This window comes from Gaeumannomyces tritici (genome assembly GCF_000145635.1).
Source record: "Gaeumannomyces tritici R3-111a-1 unplaced genomic scaffold supercont2.4, whole genome shotgun sequence".
Lineage (NCBI taxonomy): Eukaryota > Fungi > Ascomycota > Sordariomycetes > Magnaporthales > Magnaporthaceae > Gaeumannomyces > Gaeumannomyces tritici.
Window position 1 is genome coordinate 736345 of NW_008804548.1, and position 18722 is coordinate 755066.

General features: G+C 58.9%; 9 protein-coding genes and 2 non-coding genes across 12 annotated transcripts; 5 read left to right on the forward strand and 6 right to left on the reverse strand.

Annotated features, from left to right (window-relative positions):
* Positions 1-143: 143 nt before the first annotated feature.
* Positions 144-2074, reverse strand: GGTG_07657 (hypothetical protein; the record flags this gene model as incomplete). Its single annotated transcript, XM_009225481.1, has 2 exons — positions 144-279; positions 330-2074. 2 exons carry the CDS (start codon positions 2072-2074, stop codon positions 144-146), a joined length of 1881 nt encoding a protein of 626 aa, XP_009223745.1.
* Positions 2075-2511: 437 nt separating this feature from the next.
* On the reverse strand, positions 2512-2582 carry GGTG_20154. Its single transcript has one exon. It is a non-coding gene; the product is annotated as a tRNA-Gly (tRNA).
* Positions 2583-3114: 532 nt separating this feature from the next.
* On the forward strand, positions 3115-4503 carry GGTG_07658 (hypothetical protein). The gene has a single exon (XM_009225482.1). It carries the CDS (start codon positions 3460-3462, stop codon positions 4024-4026), a length of 567 nt encoding a protein of 188 aa, XP_009223746.1. The 5' UTR covers positions 3115-3459; the 3' UTR covers positions 4027-4503.
* A 361-nt stretch (positions 4504-4864) lies between these two features.
* GGTG_07659 (hypothetical protein) lies at positions 4865-6048 on the forward strand (the record flags this gene model as incomplete). Its single annotated transcript, XM_009225483.1, has 1 exon — positions 4865-6048. The coding sequence occupies one exon, from the start codon at positions 4865-4867 to the stop codon at positions 5960-5962; it is 1098 nt and encodes a 365-aa protein (XP_009223747.1). The 3' UTR covers positions 5963-6048.
* A 48-nt stretch (positions 6049-6096) lies between these two features.
* Positions 6097-8334, reverse strand: GGTG_07660 (the record flags this gene model as incomplete). 2 transcript variants are annotated; one of them, XM_009225485.1, is made up of 2 exons in its annotated part: positions 6097-7595; positions 7674-8334. In XM_009225485.1, 2 exons carry the CDS (start codon positions 8239-8241, stop codon positions 6241-6243), a joined length of 1923 nt encoding a protein of 640 aa, XP_009223749.1. The 2 variants fall into 2 exon arrangements, with proteins under 2 accessions (XP_009223749.1, XP_009223748.1); XM_009225484.1 differs by having other exon boundaries at positions 6241-8241.
* A 710-nt stretch (positions 8335-9044) lies between these two features.
* On the reverse strand, positions 9045-10054 carry GGTG_07661 (hypothetical protein; the record flags this gene model as incomplete). Its single annotated transcript, XM_009225486.1, has 3 exons — positions 9045-9227; positions 9365-9456; positions 9850-10054. The coding sequence occupies 3 exons, from the start codon at positions 10052-10054 to the stop codon at positions 9045-9047; spliced, it is 480 nt and encodes a 159-aa protein (XP_009223750.1).
* Positions 10055-11232: 1178 nt separating this feature from the next.
* On the forward strand, positions 11233-11937 carry GGTG_07662 (cellulose-growth-specific protein; the record flags this gene model as incomplete). Its single annotated transcript, XM_009225487.1, has 1 exon — positions 11233-11937. One exon carries the CDS (start codon positions 11233-11235, stop codon positions 11935-11937), a length of 705 nt encoding a protein of 234 aa, XP_009223751.1.
* A 632-nt stretch (positions 11938-12569) lies between these two features.
* Positions 12570-14242, forward strand: GGTG_07663 (hypothetical protein). The gene is made up of 3 exons (XM_009225488.1): positions 12570-13747; positions 13836-13895; positions 13951-14242. Exons 1-3 carry the CDS (start codon positions 12790-12792, stop codon positions 13965-13967), a joined length of 1035 nt encoding a protein of 344 aa, XP_009223752.1. The 5' UTR covers positions 12570-12789; the 3' UTR covers positions 13968-14242.
* Positions 14243-14300: 58 nt separating this feature from the next.
* GGTG_20155 lies at positions 14301-14397 on the reverse strand. The gene has a single exon. It is a non-coding gene; the product is annotated as a tRNA-Asn (tRNA).
* A 141-nt stretch (positions 14398-14538) lies between these two features.
* On the forward strand, positions 14539-17386 carry GGTG_07664 (hypothetical protein). The gene is made up of 5 exons (XM_009225489.1): positions 14539-15943; positions 16009-16184; positions 16254-16578; positions 16656-16796; positions 16869-17386. The coding sequence occupies exons 1-5, from the start codon at positions 15696-15698 to the stop codon at positions 17146-17148; spliced, it is 1170 nt and encodes a 389-aa protein (XP_009223753.1). The 5' UTR covers positions 14539-15695; the 3' UTR covers positions 17149-17386.
* GGTG_07665 (glycosyl hydrolase family 62 protein) lies at positions 17218-18447 on the reverse strand. Its single transcript, XM_009225490.1, has one exon. It carries the CDS (start codon positions 18278-18280, stop codon positions 17444-17446), a length of 837 nt encoding a protein of 278 aa, XP_009223754.1. The 5' UTR covers positions 18281-18447; the 3' UTR covers positions 17218-17443.
* Between the last annotated feature and the right edge of the window lie 275 nt (positions 18448-18722).

Genomic DNA, 18722 nt, shown 5'->3' on the forward strand with positions numbered 1-18722 from the left:
ACAGCGCCGCAAAGGACCGCGCCAGCTGGGCCGCGTGGTCGCGCAGCTCGCGCGCCGCGTCGCGCGCCCACGACAGGTCCTTCTGCATGGTGATGCCGACGACCTCGACCAGGTGTATGTGCAGGTCCGTGGCCATGTCGGCGTCAGCGTGGTCCAGCGTCAGCCGCATCTCGGCGGCCAGCCGCCAGAGGTCGTCGAGCGAGATCTGGGCCAGCGTGGCCGCGGCGCGGGAGGCAGCGGCTGCTCGCGGCGGCCCCCCGTCGGGACCGACGCCCCCTTCTAGACCCGTGAGGTACCGCAGCACCAGCTCGTCCGTCGACAGCGCGTACTTGCGCGCAAAGTCGCGGTCGCGCGCGTACCACTTTGCGTGCTTGTACCTGTTGCGGTGCGCCTCTCGGTAGTCGTCTTCGGCAAAGCTGCTTTCGCTGTGATGCGAGGTTACGGATTTGTTGTCATCGTAGTTTTCGGCGTCGTCGCCGCCCGGGCCACCCTCTTCCATGGCCACAACAACGGGGCCGGTCTTATCTCCGGCCGGCTGGGACGGTCTTTGTGCCGCCTTCTTCTTTGCCTCTTTCTCCAGCGCCTTCCTTCTTTCTCTTTTCTGCACACGCGCCCGCCTCGCCGCATCCCGCTCGGCCTTGCGCTCGTCCTTTGTTAGGGGTAAAGGCGGGGGATCGAGATAGGTCTCGTTGGGATCTGCCACGCGCCACGCCTCCTCGTCCGTGTAGGTCTCCATCTCCATCGGCCGGGGCATGAAGGTGAGCGACGGCGTGAGCTCGTTAGTCTTGATGTTGCGCATCGCCCGTGGAGGGTCGAGCAACACCAGGACCGTCTGCCTGCCCTCGGCATCGGCACCAGACCAGATGCTGGCGCCTTCGGGGGCCATGACGCGCAAGTCACGGTTCAGCCATTGCTTGCGGCTTCTCGGAAGACTGCTGAAAGTGCTGTACGGCCTGTAGACGTTGGATGCCTTGACACGGGCTGAGCCCTCCTTCCCGCCGGCGTCCAGCTCGGGCGGCTCGCTGGGCCCGCCAAAGGGGCCCAAGAACTCGTCGCCCGCCGACTTGGACTTGCCGCCGTGAGCCGACAGGGCGACGGCCCGGTCCCTGAGCGTGGGCCTCATGGTGAGGCCGAACTTGTCGAGCGCCACGTCGCGCTCCATGACCAGGCGCCCGTCGCCGCCGATGCGCATCTCGATCTCCTGCTCGTGGAAGCCCTCGCGGCCGAGGTAGTTGAGCAGCCCCAGCCGGCCCCAGCGCATGTGTGCCCAGCTGGCCGCGGGGAGCTGCCGCTGCCGCTGGAGGTCGCGGCGCCGGCGCCGGCGCTCGACGTTCCACTCCGTCGGCTGGCCGGGCCCCGGGAGGGCGCGGTGGCGGAAGCGGGTCTCGCGCTGGGCCCAGTTCATCCAGACGCCGTTCTTGACCTTGAGGTTGGCGTCGCTGGCGCGATATCCCGAGTTGACCAGGTGCTCGAACCAGAACTCTGGGTCGACCTCGAACAGCTGGCCTAGCGCACCCATGAGGAAGCGGCTTAGGTCCGTTACCACCACCACGCGCAGCGTGCTGTCCGGGGGCCGGGCATTCAGTGCCGCGGCAAGGCGGCGCCTTTCGCTGCTGCTCCCGCTCCGGCCGCGGGGGCCGTGACCGTCGGCAGCGGCGGTAAAGGTATCGCGGAGGACAGTGTGCTCCAGGTAGTCGACAATGGTGACGCGAGCGCTCTCGAGGCCCTGGAAGCGCTCGCGGCGGGTGATGTTGAGCCAGCGCGGGTCCCAGCGGGCGCGGTTGTCGAGCTGGTTCATGTAGAGCTCGGCCACTGTCTCGAGCCAGTGGTCCAGGCTGGGCACGCCGCCGTACTCGTCCCCGCTGTCCTGGGTGCCGTCGGCCGCGCCGTCATCATGTCTGTCGGCAGGACTAGCACCAGCGACCCCCTGAATCCGTGGGGCTTTGGCGCTCCGTTCGGTCGAGTTGCGCGGCACGCGGTAGTGGGGATTCCACCTTTGCGACGAGGGCCAGTCCAAATCGTACCCGCGATCTTCGTCGCCCTCGACGGTGGCTTTGCTCGGGTTCTTTGCCATGGCGGCAGCAAGTGATAAATCGATAAAATTAAACAATAGACCGAGATCATTGCCCCGAGGGAAAGGCCACCAGGCTACATGTTGGGCGAGGAGCAAGATGAAGAATAAAAAGACACGAAAGCATGAATACCATCAAACAAACGAAAACGGCCACAGCCCAAGCGCATCCTCAGCAGGGGCGGGCCGTCGAAATGAGGGCTGCGGCTGAAGGCGCGTAGGTGGAGGAATAGGGATTATAGCGGCTGCCTAAAGTGGGTAGCTCGAGGCTCGTAAACCCAGACACTCTAATTCGCCCGATTCTGGATGTCAGAAGTTTGAAGCAACAGCTAAGGTGCCCAAAGCGGCCTTTCTCCAGAGGATGGATGGCGTGAAGTCGAGATAAAAATCACAAAAAGGGTTGGACCACCAATCCCGAGGATGGATGGTTTTAGTTGAGATGCGTGTGCCCGGACTCGAACCGGGAGCCCATCGATGGCAACGATGGATTTTACCCTTAAACCACACACGCTTGTCACTGATTGGTGACGGATCCGCTCGTGGATGGCTCAAGTCTGCAGGGGCAGGCTTGGGTGCGGGACATGATGGGCGATCCACAGATCGAGATGTTGCGATGAAGCAACGGAACGAAAATGGGCATGACCTGGTGCAATGGACAGGCGGCCAGAGCATAGAAATCAGAACGAAAGAAAAAAACGCCAACCACACAAATCACATCTGCCGGACCTCCGTGGCTTCTTAGCCACCCATTCTATCGTACTGCCAGGCAGGGTTGGCGATGGTAAGGACGGCACGTGGAAGGATCTGGCAGGCTGGGGACGACGGGCATGGGGTGGAGCCTTGCATCGAACGGCACGCTAGCCCCTTGCTAGCACCATCACCACCAAGGAAACGCGAAGGTGTGGGTCTCCCATCGAGATGTCGAGCAAGACAAGCCTTGGTTTCTCCATCCCCATTCGACCATTCGACAGGCCTGCCCGCCGGAGCGTGCTGAGAGGGCGGGGGACAAGCCCCGACAAGAACAATAACGTCATGCTGCTTCCAAGTTTTTCTACGCCCGCACCAGCCTCCCCGACCACTGCTGCGTGTCGCGAGTCGCCATCATGGATGAATGTCTCAGTGAGCAATTAAAACCAGGCGGTCACCCGGCGCTGAGCCTGGTGCGCCTGGTGACTGCTCTAATCCGGTAGCGTTCTTCTGCGAGGATTTTTTTGTCGGGCAAAGCAACGCCCCGTCGAGCAAGCGTTTATGTTTGCCATCGTGCGTTGTTGCTTTTACCTCGAGCCGGCCAGTCCTGCGTCCCGTGCGTTGGCCAATACCGACCCAGAAACCCCAAGCACGAGCCTCTGATCGGCAGTAACACCAGACAACACAGCCCACCACCCATCATGGCCCCAGTCGCAGACCCTCAACTCGCCACCCGCACCGCGCCCGACGGCGCGACCCGCGTGCTGCTGCTGCCGCGCCAGCAGCAGGGGACCGTGACCATCATCCCCCTCGGCGGCGACGTTGTCACGACGACGAGCGGCAGCACGCTCAGCGGCGGCGCCATCGCCGGTATCGTCATCGGCTCCGTCGTCGGCTTCCTGCTGCTGTGCTGGATCTTCCGGTGCGCCCTCATCAAGCAGACGAGCCAGACTTACGAGGAGGAGAAGGGCCGCCGGCCCCGGAGCCAGTCCTACTACGCCCAGGAGATCCACGGCGTCGGCGTCGCCGCCGACGGCTACACGCACCGCAGCCGGAGCCGCCAACACAGCCGCCACAGCCATCACGGCGGCCACCACCATCACCATCACTCGCACTCGCGCGGCCGCGGCAGCAGGAGCAGGAGCGCCGTGCGCGTCACCTCCACCACCACCGCCCAGATGCCGCACGTCGTCGAGCCCACGAGGGTCTACTACGGCGAGAAACGCCACCACAGCCGCAGGCGGAGCAGCAGCCATCACGATTACTGAGTGACCAGCGCCAAGGCCTCGCTGGAGCTTTTGACTTGGATTGGCTCAATCGTTGCCGCCGTTTTGGTCCGTCTCCCACTAGCAGTCCGCCGGCGCAGGTCACACCGCCCAGATGCAAGCAACATATTTCCAACCACGACGCGCATTCTATATTAGTTCCTTCTCCCATCAGGTCTCGCTTTTTCTTTTCTTCTTTTACACGGTATTTACCTACGGAGCAGTGGTGTCGCTGCCTGTGAGGCATCAACACGCACGGCACCTCACGGGCGTTGGGAACGGACAGGACGGCATACGTCGTAACAGGGGTCAAAAGGAGGAATGGTGGCGGTGCGTGTTTTTTTTTTGTATCTACCTTATGAGCCCACGATAATTCGTCCATCTTCTACGTCTCCTCGCAATCGACACGCCTGATACCCCGTTTTCGGTAACGGTGATTACACGGATGCCTTACAGTCGCAACGCTCGCTGCGTTTCCTCCAAAGCGCTTGATTCGGCCAAGCACTCCTTTGTTCAGTATGACGAGGGATACTCGGGCCATCGCCACAAAGAGAGCCTGCCCCTTCATGAGCCTGCTGTACTCTCCACCACAAAGAATTGTTTTCCGACTACATTACAGTCGTATCTTCTATTACCCTGTCATGGCTTTGTTCTTCAGCATCACCGCCAAGTGGCTCTCTAGTATAAAACTCCGAGTACTGCATCACTAATTGCCGACTTGAAACTATCACCACCATCCAACTTTCCTTGCAACCGCACCCACCGAAAGCAACTGACACCCCTCTAGCGCCACGCTCTACGCCCCTGATAACTCTCTCTACGCTCCTGCCATCCCATCATCATGACTGGACCGCTGGTTGTCGTTGTCCACTTCGGGAACCCCCGGCAGTACTTCCAGGTACTCGCCAAGGTGGGCGAAGGTCGATTTCACGTGGCTCTGCGGGTGGCCCCCTTGCGCAACGCCCTGGGGCACCGCATCGGCGAGGGCGATTTTGTCCTCAAGTTTGCCAAGCAGGAGACGGGGCAGGCCGACTCGCCCCTGCGGGTGGAAGCACGCAACGTCCCAGTGTTCCAGACGGCACAGCTTGACAGCCCGTACGAATGCCCCAACATCGCCAGGCTGATGTTCGACTTCACCGGCTCCCGGAACGTCGGGAATCTGCTGGCACATGGAGACCTGAGCTCCACGCTCTGGAACTTTTATTCCGTCGGAACCCTCGGGTCCCTCTGCCTCGCTCTCCGTGAGTCGGACGCCCCCTTTCCCGCCTACTTCGGCGCTCGGCTGCTCTCCCAGATGCTCGAGGCGGTCTACGCGATGCACATGGAGCATCGTGAGTTTGCGATCACGCACCGGGACGAGTGCTCGGCCAACGTGTTCATCGACTACCCGATGCGCGGGGACCCGGGCTTTCTCCTGGGCGACTTTTGTGAGGGCCAGATCCTCCGCGCGTCGTCCGGGACAAAGCCCCGGTATGACGCGCTCCGGGACAGCATCACTAGGGTCTGCCGGGGCAGCATCTTCGAAGTGCCGCACAGCAACTCGCAGCGCAGCGAGCGGCAGTACTGGCAGCAGATTCGCGTCCACCTCGACAGGGTCGTCTCCGCCGCCGCGCGGGCCCCGACCCGCCCCGGCATGCGCGGCTGGAACGACATGGGCCGCGCGCTGAGCGACGCCATCGTCGCCCTGCAGCACCTGGCGCAGGCCATCGTGTTCGCCGAGGGGGGCGACGCGCTGTTTGCCGACTTCCGAGAGGTGGCGCGTGATCTTGCTGACCGCAACTCGCGACCATCCCTGACGGCCGACAACTATGCTGACGCGGTGCACTTGGCAGAAAGCACTTTCAAGCTCCGCACTGGCTGGAAGATCGCTGGTACGCTGCCCGGCAACCCTCACGAGGCTGATCTGAACAATCTGATGGACCCGCCGCGACGGGAGTAAGGGTGGACAACGGACTCACTGACCCCTTTGCTTCTTCTCCCGCATGCAGTCTTCACCGGCGGTTATAGGCAGGTTGGAGGTGCCTGGTAAGTACGCATGCCACTGAAGTGCCACCTGGCCTGCGAGCAGCTTATCGACTTATCTGTCCTTCGGTTCTCATCACACATCGACGAGAAATGATCTTAACCCATGTATTTCTCTAGCCATTCCACCTCTTGATCTTTGTTCACCAATAGAACCTTAAATGCCAAATCTGATGACCAAAACCACCACACTGTTCACACAAGCTCGATCTCTTCGCTCTCCTGCGCCCCTTCCGCATAGCTCTCCCCATGCATTATGCCGTGCACATACGCATGCGTTACTACCTTGTATCCTCCTCCCGCCAACGGCCTCAGCAGAAATGGCACCTCCAAGCCGTCGATGACGACGATCTTGTCTCCGAGCTTCAGGGTGACGAGGCCAGATTCGTGGGCAGTTCCCATTAAGCCGCCTTGTGTGAGGAAGAGACGTCTATGCATATTTTTCAGCATTGCCAACACATGGCAATGTAAGACTGGCTTTTTCATCACTGCCTTTATGCCTGATGACCATATCGATGTGGAAAGAATGTCGCACCAGCGGTCATATGCATTTTGAGTTCCGTAGTTGTCAAGTAAGTTCGGGTCCTCGAGGAATAGCGTCTGTCGAAGTGCCTTTCTCCTGGCTTCTCTTGCTGGCTGATCGAGCTGTCGTGTCGCAGTGCAGCTAGGCTTTTGAGCCAGCTTGAGCCAGTCTTGGAAAACCAACATTCCGTGACAGCAACGCCTGTAGAGTTGACTCATCATCGACATTCTCTCCTCGTGCGTGCTTGGAAGCCCGCCCGCTTCGAAAGCCTCGGGGTTTCCCACAAGCAACCTCCTCCCTAGCTCGCTGATCGAACCGACTATCTTTCCCCGAGCGGACAGGCTGGGACTCGCAATACTGGAAAAACGCCAGTGGGATGGCCCCGCCCCGCCGGCCGAGGGAAAGTAATAACATTTTGGGAATCTCAGACCCTGCTCAGCCCCATAGCCGCCGTACCCAGAGGTGCTCCAATCCGGGACCCAGGAGGGAAGATCCTTACGCCGTTGGTGAGACGGAACGTGGTAGAGGACACGCAAGTTCTTGTCGTGAGCAATGCAAGCCGCGGTGGCCTCTGTGTAAACGGTTGCAAGAGGTTTCTTGTAATCAGGTGCAGGTAGGGCCATGCCTATTTCCTGGAAGACTCCGACCAAGGCGAATATCTTGTCCTTTGGGTCACTCGATTGCTTTTCTCGGGCGCATCCCAGCATAAAGCTCATCCCGTAAGGGGTGGTGTCTTCCCCATTTCGACTTGACCCAACTGCCGTATTTATATTGGACTTGGCTTCCATCAGGGCTCTCTGCAAAAGCATAGCCCCTGTCCACCACTCCCAGTCAACCGCCCACTCTTTCGAATGGTGAATAGCCGTACTGAAGTAGTATATTGAAACCCACGGGATTGCCGTCTTGCCACAAAGGACTGTGGTGCGCAGGATTGGTGACATTGTAGCTTCCTGGACAACCCACATTCTGGTAAACCAGGATGATTCGAAGAGCGCGGCGAATGGATTATCACCCGGTCTGTGGGTGCCTATATTACGCTTGTCAGCACCAACTTCGGGGAGGTTTTTATGTAAAAATGCTCTCAGCGGAACACCAGTTAACACACCATTAAGCTTGAATTCCTGCAATATTAATTTCGCAAGGCCTACATTGTCCCAATTCTTCATTCTCTCGGTGTCGGCAAGGCGATAGGAGTCAGAGAACGAGTGAATCCGCTGTAGTATCGGCCGCAATCGCTCGATGAGCGGCCTAAACTTCGTATCGTCGTCCCCAAGCCAAATCGTCATCTTACTCGCCCTTTTGTAAATCTCTCCCATTAGGGCGACCTGGTCGTTCCTTTCTTCGACGGCTTCGGCATTCTGATTGATACAAATGCTGTCGATCCATAGTTCAGTCGTCCCAGAGTCGTTTCGCAACCGACGCATAGCGGCCTCGCAGTTCGGCGTCACCAGCAGGACGCCGCCATCGCACAAAACTTCGCTGGACGGCGATTGGGCATCCCAGCTGTAGGACAGCGCGTTGTAGCTTGCACTTCCATTTTCGGGGAGAGTATCAAGAGAGATTTCGGAGATCCTGCAGCAAAGTGGTGCGACAATGTCCGGTGACGGTTCCAAGAACAAGACACGGGTGTGGCGTGAGCTGGAAAGAGGTGTGTAGCTATATGTAGAATTCATCTTGAAGAAGTCGGTTATGTTTGAGGTAGATAGTTTGGAGATTTTAGCGATCTGGAGGATTTGGTAGGCCCCCAGTGTGATGTTCTCCCTGGCAGCTCAGCTGGTGACTAAAGCAGCAGAGTCTTCTCGAGTGGCTGTGGGTCAAAACGCCCTTTTATACAGGCTCCGAGAGATCACATGCGGGGCACAAGTTACGGAGCCTCACTCTTAGGCATCCATCACTAGGACTCGTTGGGCATCAATAGGGCTAACTACTTGGCACCCAGCTTTTGCTATTTGGCGCCAAGCTAAACCGGAAACGGCACACCAATCGTGCAAGCACACACGGGTTTGGCACTTTACCCAAATCCCCGCGAATTTCGCGCGCGCGCATTAGAAAATTCTGGCAACGGGCAGGAAAAAGAAAGCTCGAAACGTTAGAATGCAAATGCTTTCATAATACAAGTGCTTTTATAGTATAAACGCTATAAAGCGCTGTAGAAGTGCAGGCGCTGTAGCCCAAGTGGCGTAATCGCTGCAGCACAAGTGGTGCAGGCGCTGTAGGTGTTGTAAACGCTGTAGCGCATACCAAACGAGTGCATTCAATTGCACAAGTAAAATGTCCATAAAAAATCGAATTCACGAATGTCGTCACTGTACATCACTCCATATAGTTTAGCTTAGGTACCAAATAGCAAAAGCTGAGTGCTTAATAGCCAGTTTCGCATTAATGCAGGACTTCGACTTTTGCGGTTTCCACAGAATGCTCATGGCTCCTGTTACAAAGGAGGTTATCACCCAGGGCCGGTACACTGTTCTAGGCCTTAGTACGGAAGATTTGTATGGGCACTCGGTGCTCCGCACCGGTGCAGTGCCCGGCAGATGCTTGCCGAGCACTCGCCGGCATCAACAGGGGTGCGGTAGTGGGTACCACGCCTACAAGAGAGTGGTATCATTGTATATAAGGAGGGCACAAGGCCCACGGCCGTGTACCCGTATACATTTTTCTTTAAAGCTTTAAATAAGCCTACATAGACCCTATCTTGCATCGATTGTCCGTTATAGCTCCCAGGTACTATCCTCCGGCCCGCAGTCCTTTTATTACAAACGGGCCCGGGTTTGCTTTTATATTCGTACTACTTACAAAGCTCGGTAATGGCGATTTGAAATGTGCATTTAAAAAGCCGCCCACAACTTTTAAGAAAGGCCGCTTGATATGAAATGTTTGATAGCTGGCTGGCGTTATGTTCGTAATGCCCAACCACATCGCTTGCATAAGTTTAGCTACGCAGTACCTGCTTAGCACCCAAACCGGAAAAATCACGCAAATTTGTGTGTTTTTTAAGCTGGCGATAGGATCTTCTTAATGGCCAAACTAGAAAACTCCGTAATAAACTAAGCGGCGGCCAGGTTTTTGCGTTTTGAACAACCTTAAATACAAGCTGTTTGTAACTAGCTTAATCAAATTTTGCATTACAAAGTAAGTGTAGTGGCCAAAGTGAGTATAAAGACCATCCTTTGCTGCCGGCTTGATAATGCTCTAAAAAAAAGTCGAGTCCCATGAAGCCACAGAATGATTGCCCCCCCTGTTTTAAAGCAGTTAAGATCGACAGCACCAGTCCCACTTACAATCGGGCTGATCTACGTGGAGATCTGGGGGGAAGCCGATGCTTGAGATCAACTTGCTTGAGATTAACTTGAGATCTGGCAGCCTGCTAGATGTTGGTGACCGTGGAAATACTGCCACAGCTTGGGCTGTACTGGAATGGCACAACTCATGAAAGAATCGGTCCGAATCCGAGCCCTTGGCTTGCAGGCAGGGTGATATCAACATCAGGCCAAGCAAAAAGTACGGGGGGATTGCCCCGGGGGAATGCACTGACTAGACAGAAAGCAAGCCATCCAGAGCAGAAGTGCTGTTGCTGTAGCGCCGATGCCTCTTCGCAATGCCGCCTGACCACCCACGATAGTGCTCTGCCGGCCAGCCGCAGCAGTCCGGAGCCGTCGGTCCGCGTTCGGTTTTATTCCAGGGGTCACGCTCCGGCTCAAACTCAGCCAGGCGCAAGCCATCCCACCGTGATTGCGCCGATCTTCCCCGCACCAGGTTTCCTCCGCCGCACCCTGGTCGGCGGCGCGATCAAGGGACTGGAGTCCCGAGGAAGTGAAACCGCCCAGCTGGGTGCCTACATGCCAATACGGGATGTCACAGGGTTTCAGCGTCTCGCATTGACACCCATATCTGTGCCCAAGCCAAGTCAGCCCGTTTCAGCATGAGGGTTTGCGGATTTCTTCTTTTTTTTTCTTTGCTTTTTTGCGGCGCTCCTTGTGTGCCCAGTGATGGAAGTGACGGCGTGGAATTATTGGAATGTTATGGAAAAATCACATCGGCATCCCATAGCGTTAAGCGTAGCGAATTGTTCCAAACAACCAGCCAAGCGTTTACCGTGGTAAGACCCAAATGCGCGGTACGGTGCATCTAGATCTTAGTGGCTGGCATATACTGCCGGGGGCACTCGACCTGCCCGCCGTGGGATTTTTGCGGAGGCTGGACGTCCACGATGGAACGCTACGGATGGCTGCTTGATGGCAGGGTCGGAAGTGGGAGGGGAAAAGAAAAAATTCGACACTCCTTGGCATGTCTTTGACATCCTAGAATCCCATCAAGTATTCCACCAAGGATTCTCGTTCCCCGGCACTTTGTTTCCATAAATTGTTTCCATGATTGGTGGGACATCACCATATCCACGGGAAAGAAGCAACGGCGTTGCCCTGGATGTTCGGAATCCAAGTCCGGATCTGAGAACGGATCAGAAGGCAGATGGACTGCGACTTCGATGGCAAGTGAGGCGGCAAGGCTCTGCAGGTGGGCGATCTTCTATAAAAGCGTCCACCCAGCTCGCAAGTTGGGGATCGATCCACTGGACACCAGACCACAGCCTCAGCAAGCGGTCTTCACTCCCTTCGTTTCTCCCCGCCCTCTTCCTCGCCAAGTACACTCCTCTTCTGCCCACCATGAAGGCATCCGTGAGCCTGAGCCTGCTGCTCGCGCCCCTCGCGGCGCAGGCGCACTACATCTTCAGCCAGCTGATTGTCAACGGGCAGGCCAAGGGCGGTGACTACACGTACATACGCAAGAACAGCAACACGTACATGCCGTCCTTCGCCAGCAACATCGTCAACTCGCCCGACCTGCGCTGCAACACGGGCGCGCGCGCCGGCACCGCCCAGACGTACACGGTCAAGGCCGGCGACCGGGTCGGCTTCAAGCTGTGGTACAACGAGTTCATCGAGCACCCGGGCCCGGGCTTCGTCTACATGTCCAAGGCGCCGGGCTCGGTCAACAGCTACGACGGGTCGGGCGACTGGTTCAAGGCATACGAGACGGGCCTGTGCAGCGGGCAGCCGAACAAGGACGGGGCCTGGTGCACGTGGCAGAAGGACCGGATCGAGTTCACGATCCCGGCCCGCACCCCGCCCGGCGAGTACCTGGTCCGGGTCGAGCACCTGGCCATCCACGAGTCGCACGTCGGCAAGGGCCAGTTCTACATGGAGTGCGCGCAGCTCAAGGTCGAGGGCCCCGGGGGCGGCACGCCCGGGCCGCTCGTCAAGATCCCGGGCCTGTACAAGACCAGCGACCCCGGCATCGCCTACAACAAGTGGACCAACAACCCGGCGCGCTACGTGATGCCCGGCCCGGCCGTGTGGAACGGCAACTGAGTGGTGGTGGCGGGGACGTGAATGGTGCGATAACGAGTGGGTGGCACAGTCAATCCGTTTAGGCGAACGAAGATGATTGGCTTGAGGATTTGTTGAGTACCTAGTGTGTACATAAGATGCAGGCACGATGGCTAGGTTTCTCGTCTATCTCGTTCGCTACGCTGCTTGGTCCAGCTCTATGCTTCTGGTCGTTCAACTGGGTCATCAACCCGGAGGTTATTTCAAGGCTTTTCCTGTGCTCCCTCGATGTCCTTTGGTCAGCCGATCTGCACCACCTCCATCTGGCAGCATCCGAGCCTGACCCCTGTGCTCTGCATTGACCGCTGCAGCTCCCCGGGCCGCCTCCACTCTCGGAGGGTGCACTCCGAGCCACCCTCAGACCGTGTGACAGTGGCAAAGCTCCCCAGCGGGGAAAAGCGCGCGAGCCTGAGCGATCTCGTTGGCCCGCGGAACCAAGCGAGCGAGACACCTCTGCCGTCAAGGGGCCCTGGCTGCCGAATATTAATTGCGAAGGGAGCCCGGCGAGGCAATTGGGGTCTGGGTGTCTCGCTCCATTCTGGGGCTGTCGCCGAGGTGGACGGCCCAGCCGGCCCGGGACTGTCGTAGGGGGCCGCAGTAGGGGAGTAGAACAGAACGTATGGCGGATTTCAGCTCCGGCGCGATTTTTCCATGGTGTGGCCGCCGCCGATCAAGACAAGCATCACAAGCTTTTAAAAGGAGGGACTCCCGGAGATGCCAAGTGATTTCCTGAACTTGGCCACTGCGCCAGGCTAGTTTTGAACTTTCGTCTGTTTTTTTGTTTTTTTTTTGCAATCTCTCCCCTTCCGGTCCTACAGAATACCTGATCCCAGGATGCGGTTCTCAGTAGCCAATGTCCTGGCCGGGACCGCCTACATGGCCAGCGCCGTAGCGGCCGGGACGGTCATCTGGGACGGGCGGTTCAACGACCTGACGTCGTCGACGGATCTCAACAAGTGGTCGTGGGGCAGCCAGGTCGGGCCGTACCAGTACTACATCCACGGCAGCTCGCCCGTGGCCAGCTACATCAACCTGTCGCCGAGCTACAAGAACCCGGCCGACGCGGCGTCGCGGCAGGGCGCCAAGTTCACGCTCGACTCGACGGCGTACTGGAACGGGCAGAACATGCGCCGGATCGAGCTGATCCCGCAGACGACGGCGGCCATCAACAAGGGCAAGGTCTACTACCACTTCAGCATCAAGCGGTCCGACGTCAACCCGCCAGCCACGACGCGCGAGCACCAGATCGCCTTCTTCGAGAGCCACTTCACCGAGCTCAAGTCGGGCTGGCTGAGCGGCGCGCCGGGGACGAGCGACCCGGCCCTGCGCTGGATGGTCAACCAGCAGACCAAGTGGAGCGTCGACTGGGCCGCCGGCGTGTGGCACAACGTCGCCTACGAGATCGACTTTGGCGCCGGCACCGTCGGCTTCTGGCACTCGACGGGCGCCGATCCCTTGACGCGCACCGTGGCCCCCGTCTCGGTCAGCACGTCCAGCAACGGCGCCGACTGGCACCTGGGCGTACTGGAGCTGCCCCGCAGCGGCTACCCGGACGCCGTCGAGGACTTTTACTTCTCGGGCGTCTACATCGAGACGGGCTCTATCACCACCGCCATTGGCACCGGCGGCGGCGGCGGCGGCGGCGGCAGCTCGGGCACCTCGCCCGGCAGCACCTCTGCCCGGCCGACGGCGCCGGCAACGACGACTTCGGTCCCCACCACGGCTCCTCCAACCACCACTACAAGCCCGCCCAGCCAACCGGGGCAGACGAAGTTTGGGCAGTGCGGCGGAAGTAAGTTTTTGCGGGTTTTCTGTCCTCTTCATAGGCCCTTCTTTACGCTTGTGCCCAGTTTCGCTGACATGTCCTCTCCCCGCGCCAGACAACTACTCTGGCCCCACGTCTTGTATTGGCAGTACTTGCTCGGCCCTCAACGAATGGTGTAAGTTGCTCAGGCTTCCCACTGCTCAGTGATAGCATACTGACAAAAAGAGTAGACCATCAATGCGTGTAAAGAGCGGTCTGGGTGGGCGGGACCGGGAACCGACGACGAGTCGGCGTAGGGCTATAGGGAGTAAAGCGGGAGACGAGACGGGTACCAAGTTCTAGCAGCAAGATCCCAGAGCATTTTCACTGTAGATATTTCCAGCAGCTGCCTGCGCAGTACATACAAACAGAAAACCTGCAAGCATGGTCCAAGGAGAGGCCACGAGCAAACACCACAGCAGAGTGCATGCAGGTGAGTGAAAATGAAAGTCGGCAACCCCGGCATGTTCAATGAGTTCGAACCGCAATATTCGCGAAACCGGCAACAAAAAGATGCTTCCTGCAGCAAAAGGTAATGTCGCGTCCTCGCCTGGGCTCGAACCAGGAACCTCCTGATGACTTGCCATCCACGATGTGGTATAACAGTCAGACGCGCTAGCCAATTGCGCCACGAAGACTGGGATGTGAATTGGATGATGGAGCCGCTCCAGTTTCTGCTCTATAGTGTGTCATTTTCTGGGACCTGGTGCATGTGCAGGCCGCGACTCGGGGGCTTGTCCCGGCCCCTCCCCACCTGTGCATGCACCCGAGCGCGGACGCGGCCAAGCAACACGACATGTGTGCGGAGAGAGCCGGTAGGTTCTGGCTGATGCTGGCAAAAACATCTCCAACCTTGTACATCTCGCACTCGGCGATAAGAGCAGGCACATGACACTCCAACCTCCATCCCCCTCCTCCCAAATCGAGCCATTATCGAGCAAGACGGCGAAAGAGGCCGCCCGATGGCGCTCCGTCCTCGGCTGGAAAGGAGAAAGCCATAGAGTGGCCAAGACCATGCGATCGCCATCAACCAAAGAACGGGAGCGCCGTATAGCAGGCCCGCCGCCAAAGCGACATTAGCCGTGGCATTTACACGGAGTGGTTTTAATATCCAGATGGCCTCGCGGCGTGCGAACCGCTTCCACCGCCGTACCAAACTCTCTTCCCTCTCCCTCTCCGCCCCCGCGCGCGGTTGCCGTACGAGGCTGGTCGTCCCGCAGAGAAAACAACGCACCCATGACGTCTTCTGGCTCGCCGCCGTGGACCATCAACCCCACCGCACTTTGGGTCGGAACGACATCTTTTCCGAACACCCAGGCGCTCCGCCTTGTCCCGGGTTATTACCTCTCATCATATCCTACCTCTGAGGCTGGGGCGATGCCGGCGAAGGTGGCTCCCCAATATACGTCTTGCAAGCCTCGCACCCAGTTAAATACCCCGACTGGCCCTTGGCCGACGCTGGGATCACGGCCAGCCAAGCATCTTGCAATCTCACGCCGTCTATTTCCAAGACGGGCTGGGCGCTGCTAACCCACTTGTGGGCAGACAAGCTTCGCGTCCATCATCCGTCCTCCCCGTCCCCTTGCCTATCGAGGCAGGAGGCCCCTTGTGGTGTCCCGACCGAACAAGCACCGCACCCCTGCGGAAGATCGTCCCGGTGGCTTTCCAAGGGGCGAGTAGCTTGGCCCTCTGGCGAGGCGGCGATGACGGCAGGGGCTTCGGAGGAAACCCCTCCTTGGGGCAGAAGAAAGGGCCGATCGACTTGTCCTGGCCCCAAGATGCCCTCTCCACGAGGATATAAAATGGCGGTGGACGGCACGCTTGATATTGGAAGTATCTGGTTCTAGCCTCATCGCACTCGCCGACTGGTTTCTCGCAGGCACATAGGAAGAAAGGAGTAAGGCAAAAAATAAGGCGAAAAGGACGAGAAAAAAAGATGAAGGCTTCCACCGCACTCCTGGCGCTAGCCGCGGCCGCCAACGCGCTCCCCTCGGCCAAGGTCAGCAAGAGGGCGTGCAGCTCGCCCGTCCGGCTCGACGCCAAGACGAACGTCTTCAAGAAGTACACGCTGCACCCCAACTCGTTCTACCGGTCCGAGGTCGAGCAGGCGGTCAAGGACATCAGCGACCCGAGTCTGGCCAGCGCCGCGGCCAAGGTCGCCGATGTCGGGTCTTTCATCTGGGTGTAAGCTCGCATCACACTCTTCCGCCCTGGTGATCCGCGGGCTAGATGCTGACACGCAGAGACAGCGACACCATCGCCAACATCGACCGCCTGGCGGCCGAGCTCGAGACCGAGATTCCGTGCGAGAACATCCTCGGTGTCGTCGTCTACGACCTGCCCGGCCGCGACTGCGCCGCCAAGGCGTCCAACGGAGAGCTCAAGGTGGGCGAGCTCGCGCGGTACAAGACCGAGTTCATCGACAGTAAGCAGCCCCTCTAAGCCCTTGGCATAACGGCCTTCCAATTCACCACTAACACACACAACCCCGCAGAGATCGTGGCGCTCCTCAAGGCCAAGCCCAACACGGCCTTTGCCCTGGTCATCGAGCCCGACTCGCTGCCCAACCTGGTCACCAACAGCGACCTGACGACTTGCCAGCAGTCGGCGGCCGGCTACCGCGACGGCGTGGCCTACGCCATCAAGCAGCTGAACCTGCCCAACGTCGTCATGTACCTCGACGCCGGCCACGGCGGCTGGCTGGGCTGGAACGATAACCTGAAGCCGGGCGCCCAGGAGCTCGCCAAGGTTTACAAGGCCGCCGGCTCGCCTTCGCAGTTCCGCGGTATCGCTACTAACGTCGCCGGGTGGAACGCCTGGTAAGTTGGGCTTTACCTTGTGGCCTACCGAGTTGTATTCTATGCGATTGTTGCTAACGAGCTTGTGGACCGTATAGGGATCTCTCCCCCGGCGAGTTCGCCAGCGCTTCCGACGCCCAGTGGAACAAGGCCCAGAACGAGAAGCTGTACACGGAGCTGTTTGGCGCCGCCCTCAAGACGGCCGGCATGCCCAACAACGCTATTGTCGATACTGGCCGGTTAGTTCAAATTCCGCTAAGCACTTTATATCTCGGAAAAAAAACTCCCCACTAACTCTTTCACCCCCACAGCAACGGCGTGCAGGGCCTTCGCGAGGAATGGGGCCACTGGTGCAACGTCGACGGCGCCGGCTTCGGTGTGCGCCCGACAGCCACCACTGGCTCGACGCTGGTAGACGCCTTTGTGTGGGTTAAGCCCGGCGGCGAGTCGGACGGCACGAGCGATAGCAGCGCCGTCCGCTACGATAGCTTCTGCGGCATGAGCGACGCCTACCAGCCCTCGCCCGAGGCCGGCCAGTGGCACCAGGAGTACTTTGAGATGCTCGTCCGCAACGCCAAGCCTGCCTTCTAAGGTGGTTTCGGTGATGGGGCGACTGCTCCCCCATTAGCCTTGAGTTGGGAGAGTACTGGATGGACAAAAGGAGGGCTGGATCACAAGAGAACAAGGAGGTGCGACGCAGACAAGTCGATCGCGAATCGAATGTATATATTCCCATAACTCGCTGAAGCCAATGGCAGATAAACCACCTCGCTAAGCACCGCATAAAAAGATACTGAACAAAGATATCGTCATGACGTCGTCCCATATGTACAATTTGTCACCAAACCATAGCTAACAAGTTTGAACTCCCAAAGGACCTCAACGCTTAGGCGGCCTTGGTGAAAAAATCCCACATAGAGTCGGCCTGAAGGCCGTTGGCGACTCCGAGAGGCGCCGTGTCGTGGCCGCCGTCAAAGGTGATGAAGCGGACGGGCTTCTTGCAGCCCGTAAAGTTGGTGACCTTGAACGACTTGCTGCCCTTGGCGGGGGTCTCGGGGTTCTTGTTGGCCTGGCAGCCGTTTGCCTTTGCAATCTTGTTCGCGATCTCGATGGCGCCCGGCAGCGGCAGGACGGCGTCGTTGATGCCTTGGATGCCCAGGTACGAGATGGCGCCCTTGGGCCCGTCGCAGCCGCTGACCTCGCCGGCGCCCTGGGCGGCGACGGCGCGGAACATGGTGGGCAGCGAGCACGCGACGGAGAAGGACATGCCGCCGCCGTAGCTGAAGCCCATGGCGAAGCGCTGGGCCTGGTCGACGCACAGGTCGTCCTCGATGGCCTTGATCATGGCCTCGACGAAGCGTATGTCGCGCCCGCCGTCGTTGGCCCAGCCCTTGTCGAGGCCGTCCGGCGCCACGAAGATGGCGGAGCCCGCGGCCTTGGCCTGGAGGCCGTAGAACTTGTTGAGGTTGGTGGGGTCGTTGACGACGTTGTCCATGGTGGCGCCGCGCCAGTGGAAGGCGAACATGAGCTTCTTGGGCTTGGCGTTGTCGTTTTTGTCGGGCACGGCCAGGATGAACTGCCGCTCCGTGCCGCCCACGTTGATCTTGTTGACGCCGTTCTTGAGCTTGCTGGCCTTGCCGCAGCCGGGCGAGTTCTGTGCCACAACGCCGGGCGCGAGGGCGAGCGCCGCGACCAGGAAGGAGGAAAAGACTGAGCCGAGCATTTTTGTTGTCTGAAATACGAAGAGAGAGTGTGGCGGATCAAGGAGTGAAAGGAAAGAAAGAATCAAGGGGTGAAAGGAAAGAAAGATTAGATCGAGGCCCGATGGGTGAGGAGAAGGGCAAAAGCAGGCCACAAAGGCGACGGCATAGCGTGTTTATATCCTCAACCTGGCGCCAGCAGCACGGCGTCCCGGGCCCGGCGTCGTCGGGTACCCGGCGATCGCATCAGGGACAATGCAACCAAAATAGATGACGATCGATAGGTCCTGCGGCCGTTTCCATCAGAAGAGTGCAGACGGCAAAACATGAGACGACAGCTTCCCGTCGCCTGCCCCTGGACCACTCCCCGGCCGGACGGTGTTTTTCCGCGAGAGCCCTGCCAAAGAAGTGCGTCGTCTGTATATTTGGAGCAAGCCGCGCGTGAGCCTCTCTCCACCATGGCGA

Excerpts from the sequence above, each read along its gene's own strand:
- GGTG_07658 (XM_009225482.1), top strand. The coding sequence starts at position 3,460 with ATGGCCCCAGTCGCAGACCCTCAACTCGCCACCCGCACCGCGCCCGAC.
- GGTG_07663 (XM_009225488.1), top strand. The coding sequence starts at position 12,790 with ATGCGGTTCTCAGTAGCCAATGTCCTGGCCGGGACCGCCTACATGGCC. Across the intron at positions 13,748-13,835 it reads GTTTGGGCAGTGCGGCGGAA|ACAACTACTCTGGCCCCACG; the intron begins GTAAGTTTTTGC and ends TCCCCGCGCCAG.
- GGTG_07664 (XM_009225489.1), top strand. The coding sequence starts at position 15,696 with ATGAAGGCTTCCACCGCACTCCTGGCGCTAGCCGCGGCCGCCAACGCG. Across the intron at positions 15,944-16,008 it reads GTCGGGTCTTTCATCTGGGT|CGACACCATCGCCAACATCG; the intron begins GTAAGCTCGCAT and ends ACGCAGAGACAG. Across the intron at positions 16,579-16,655 it reads GTCGCCGGGTGGAACGCCTG|GGATCTCTCCCCCGGCGAGT; the intron begins GTAAGTTGGGCT and ends TGGACCGTATAG.
- GGTG_07665 (XM_009225490.1), bottom strand. The coding sequence starts at position 18,280 with ATGCTCGGCTCAGTCTTTTCCTCCTTCCTGGTCGCGGCGCTCGCCCTC.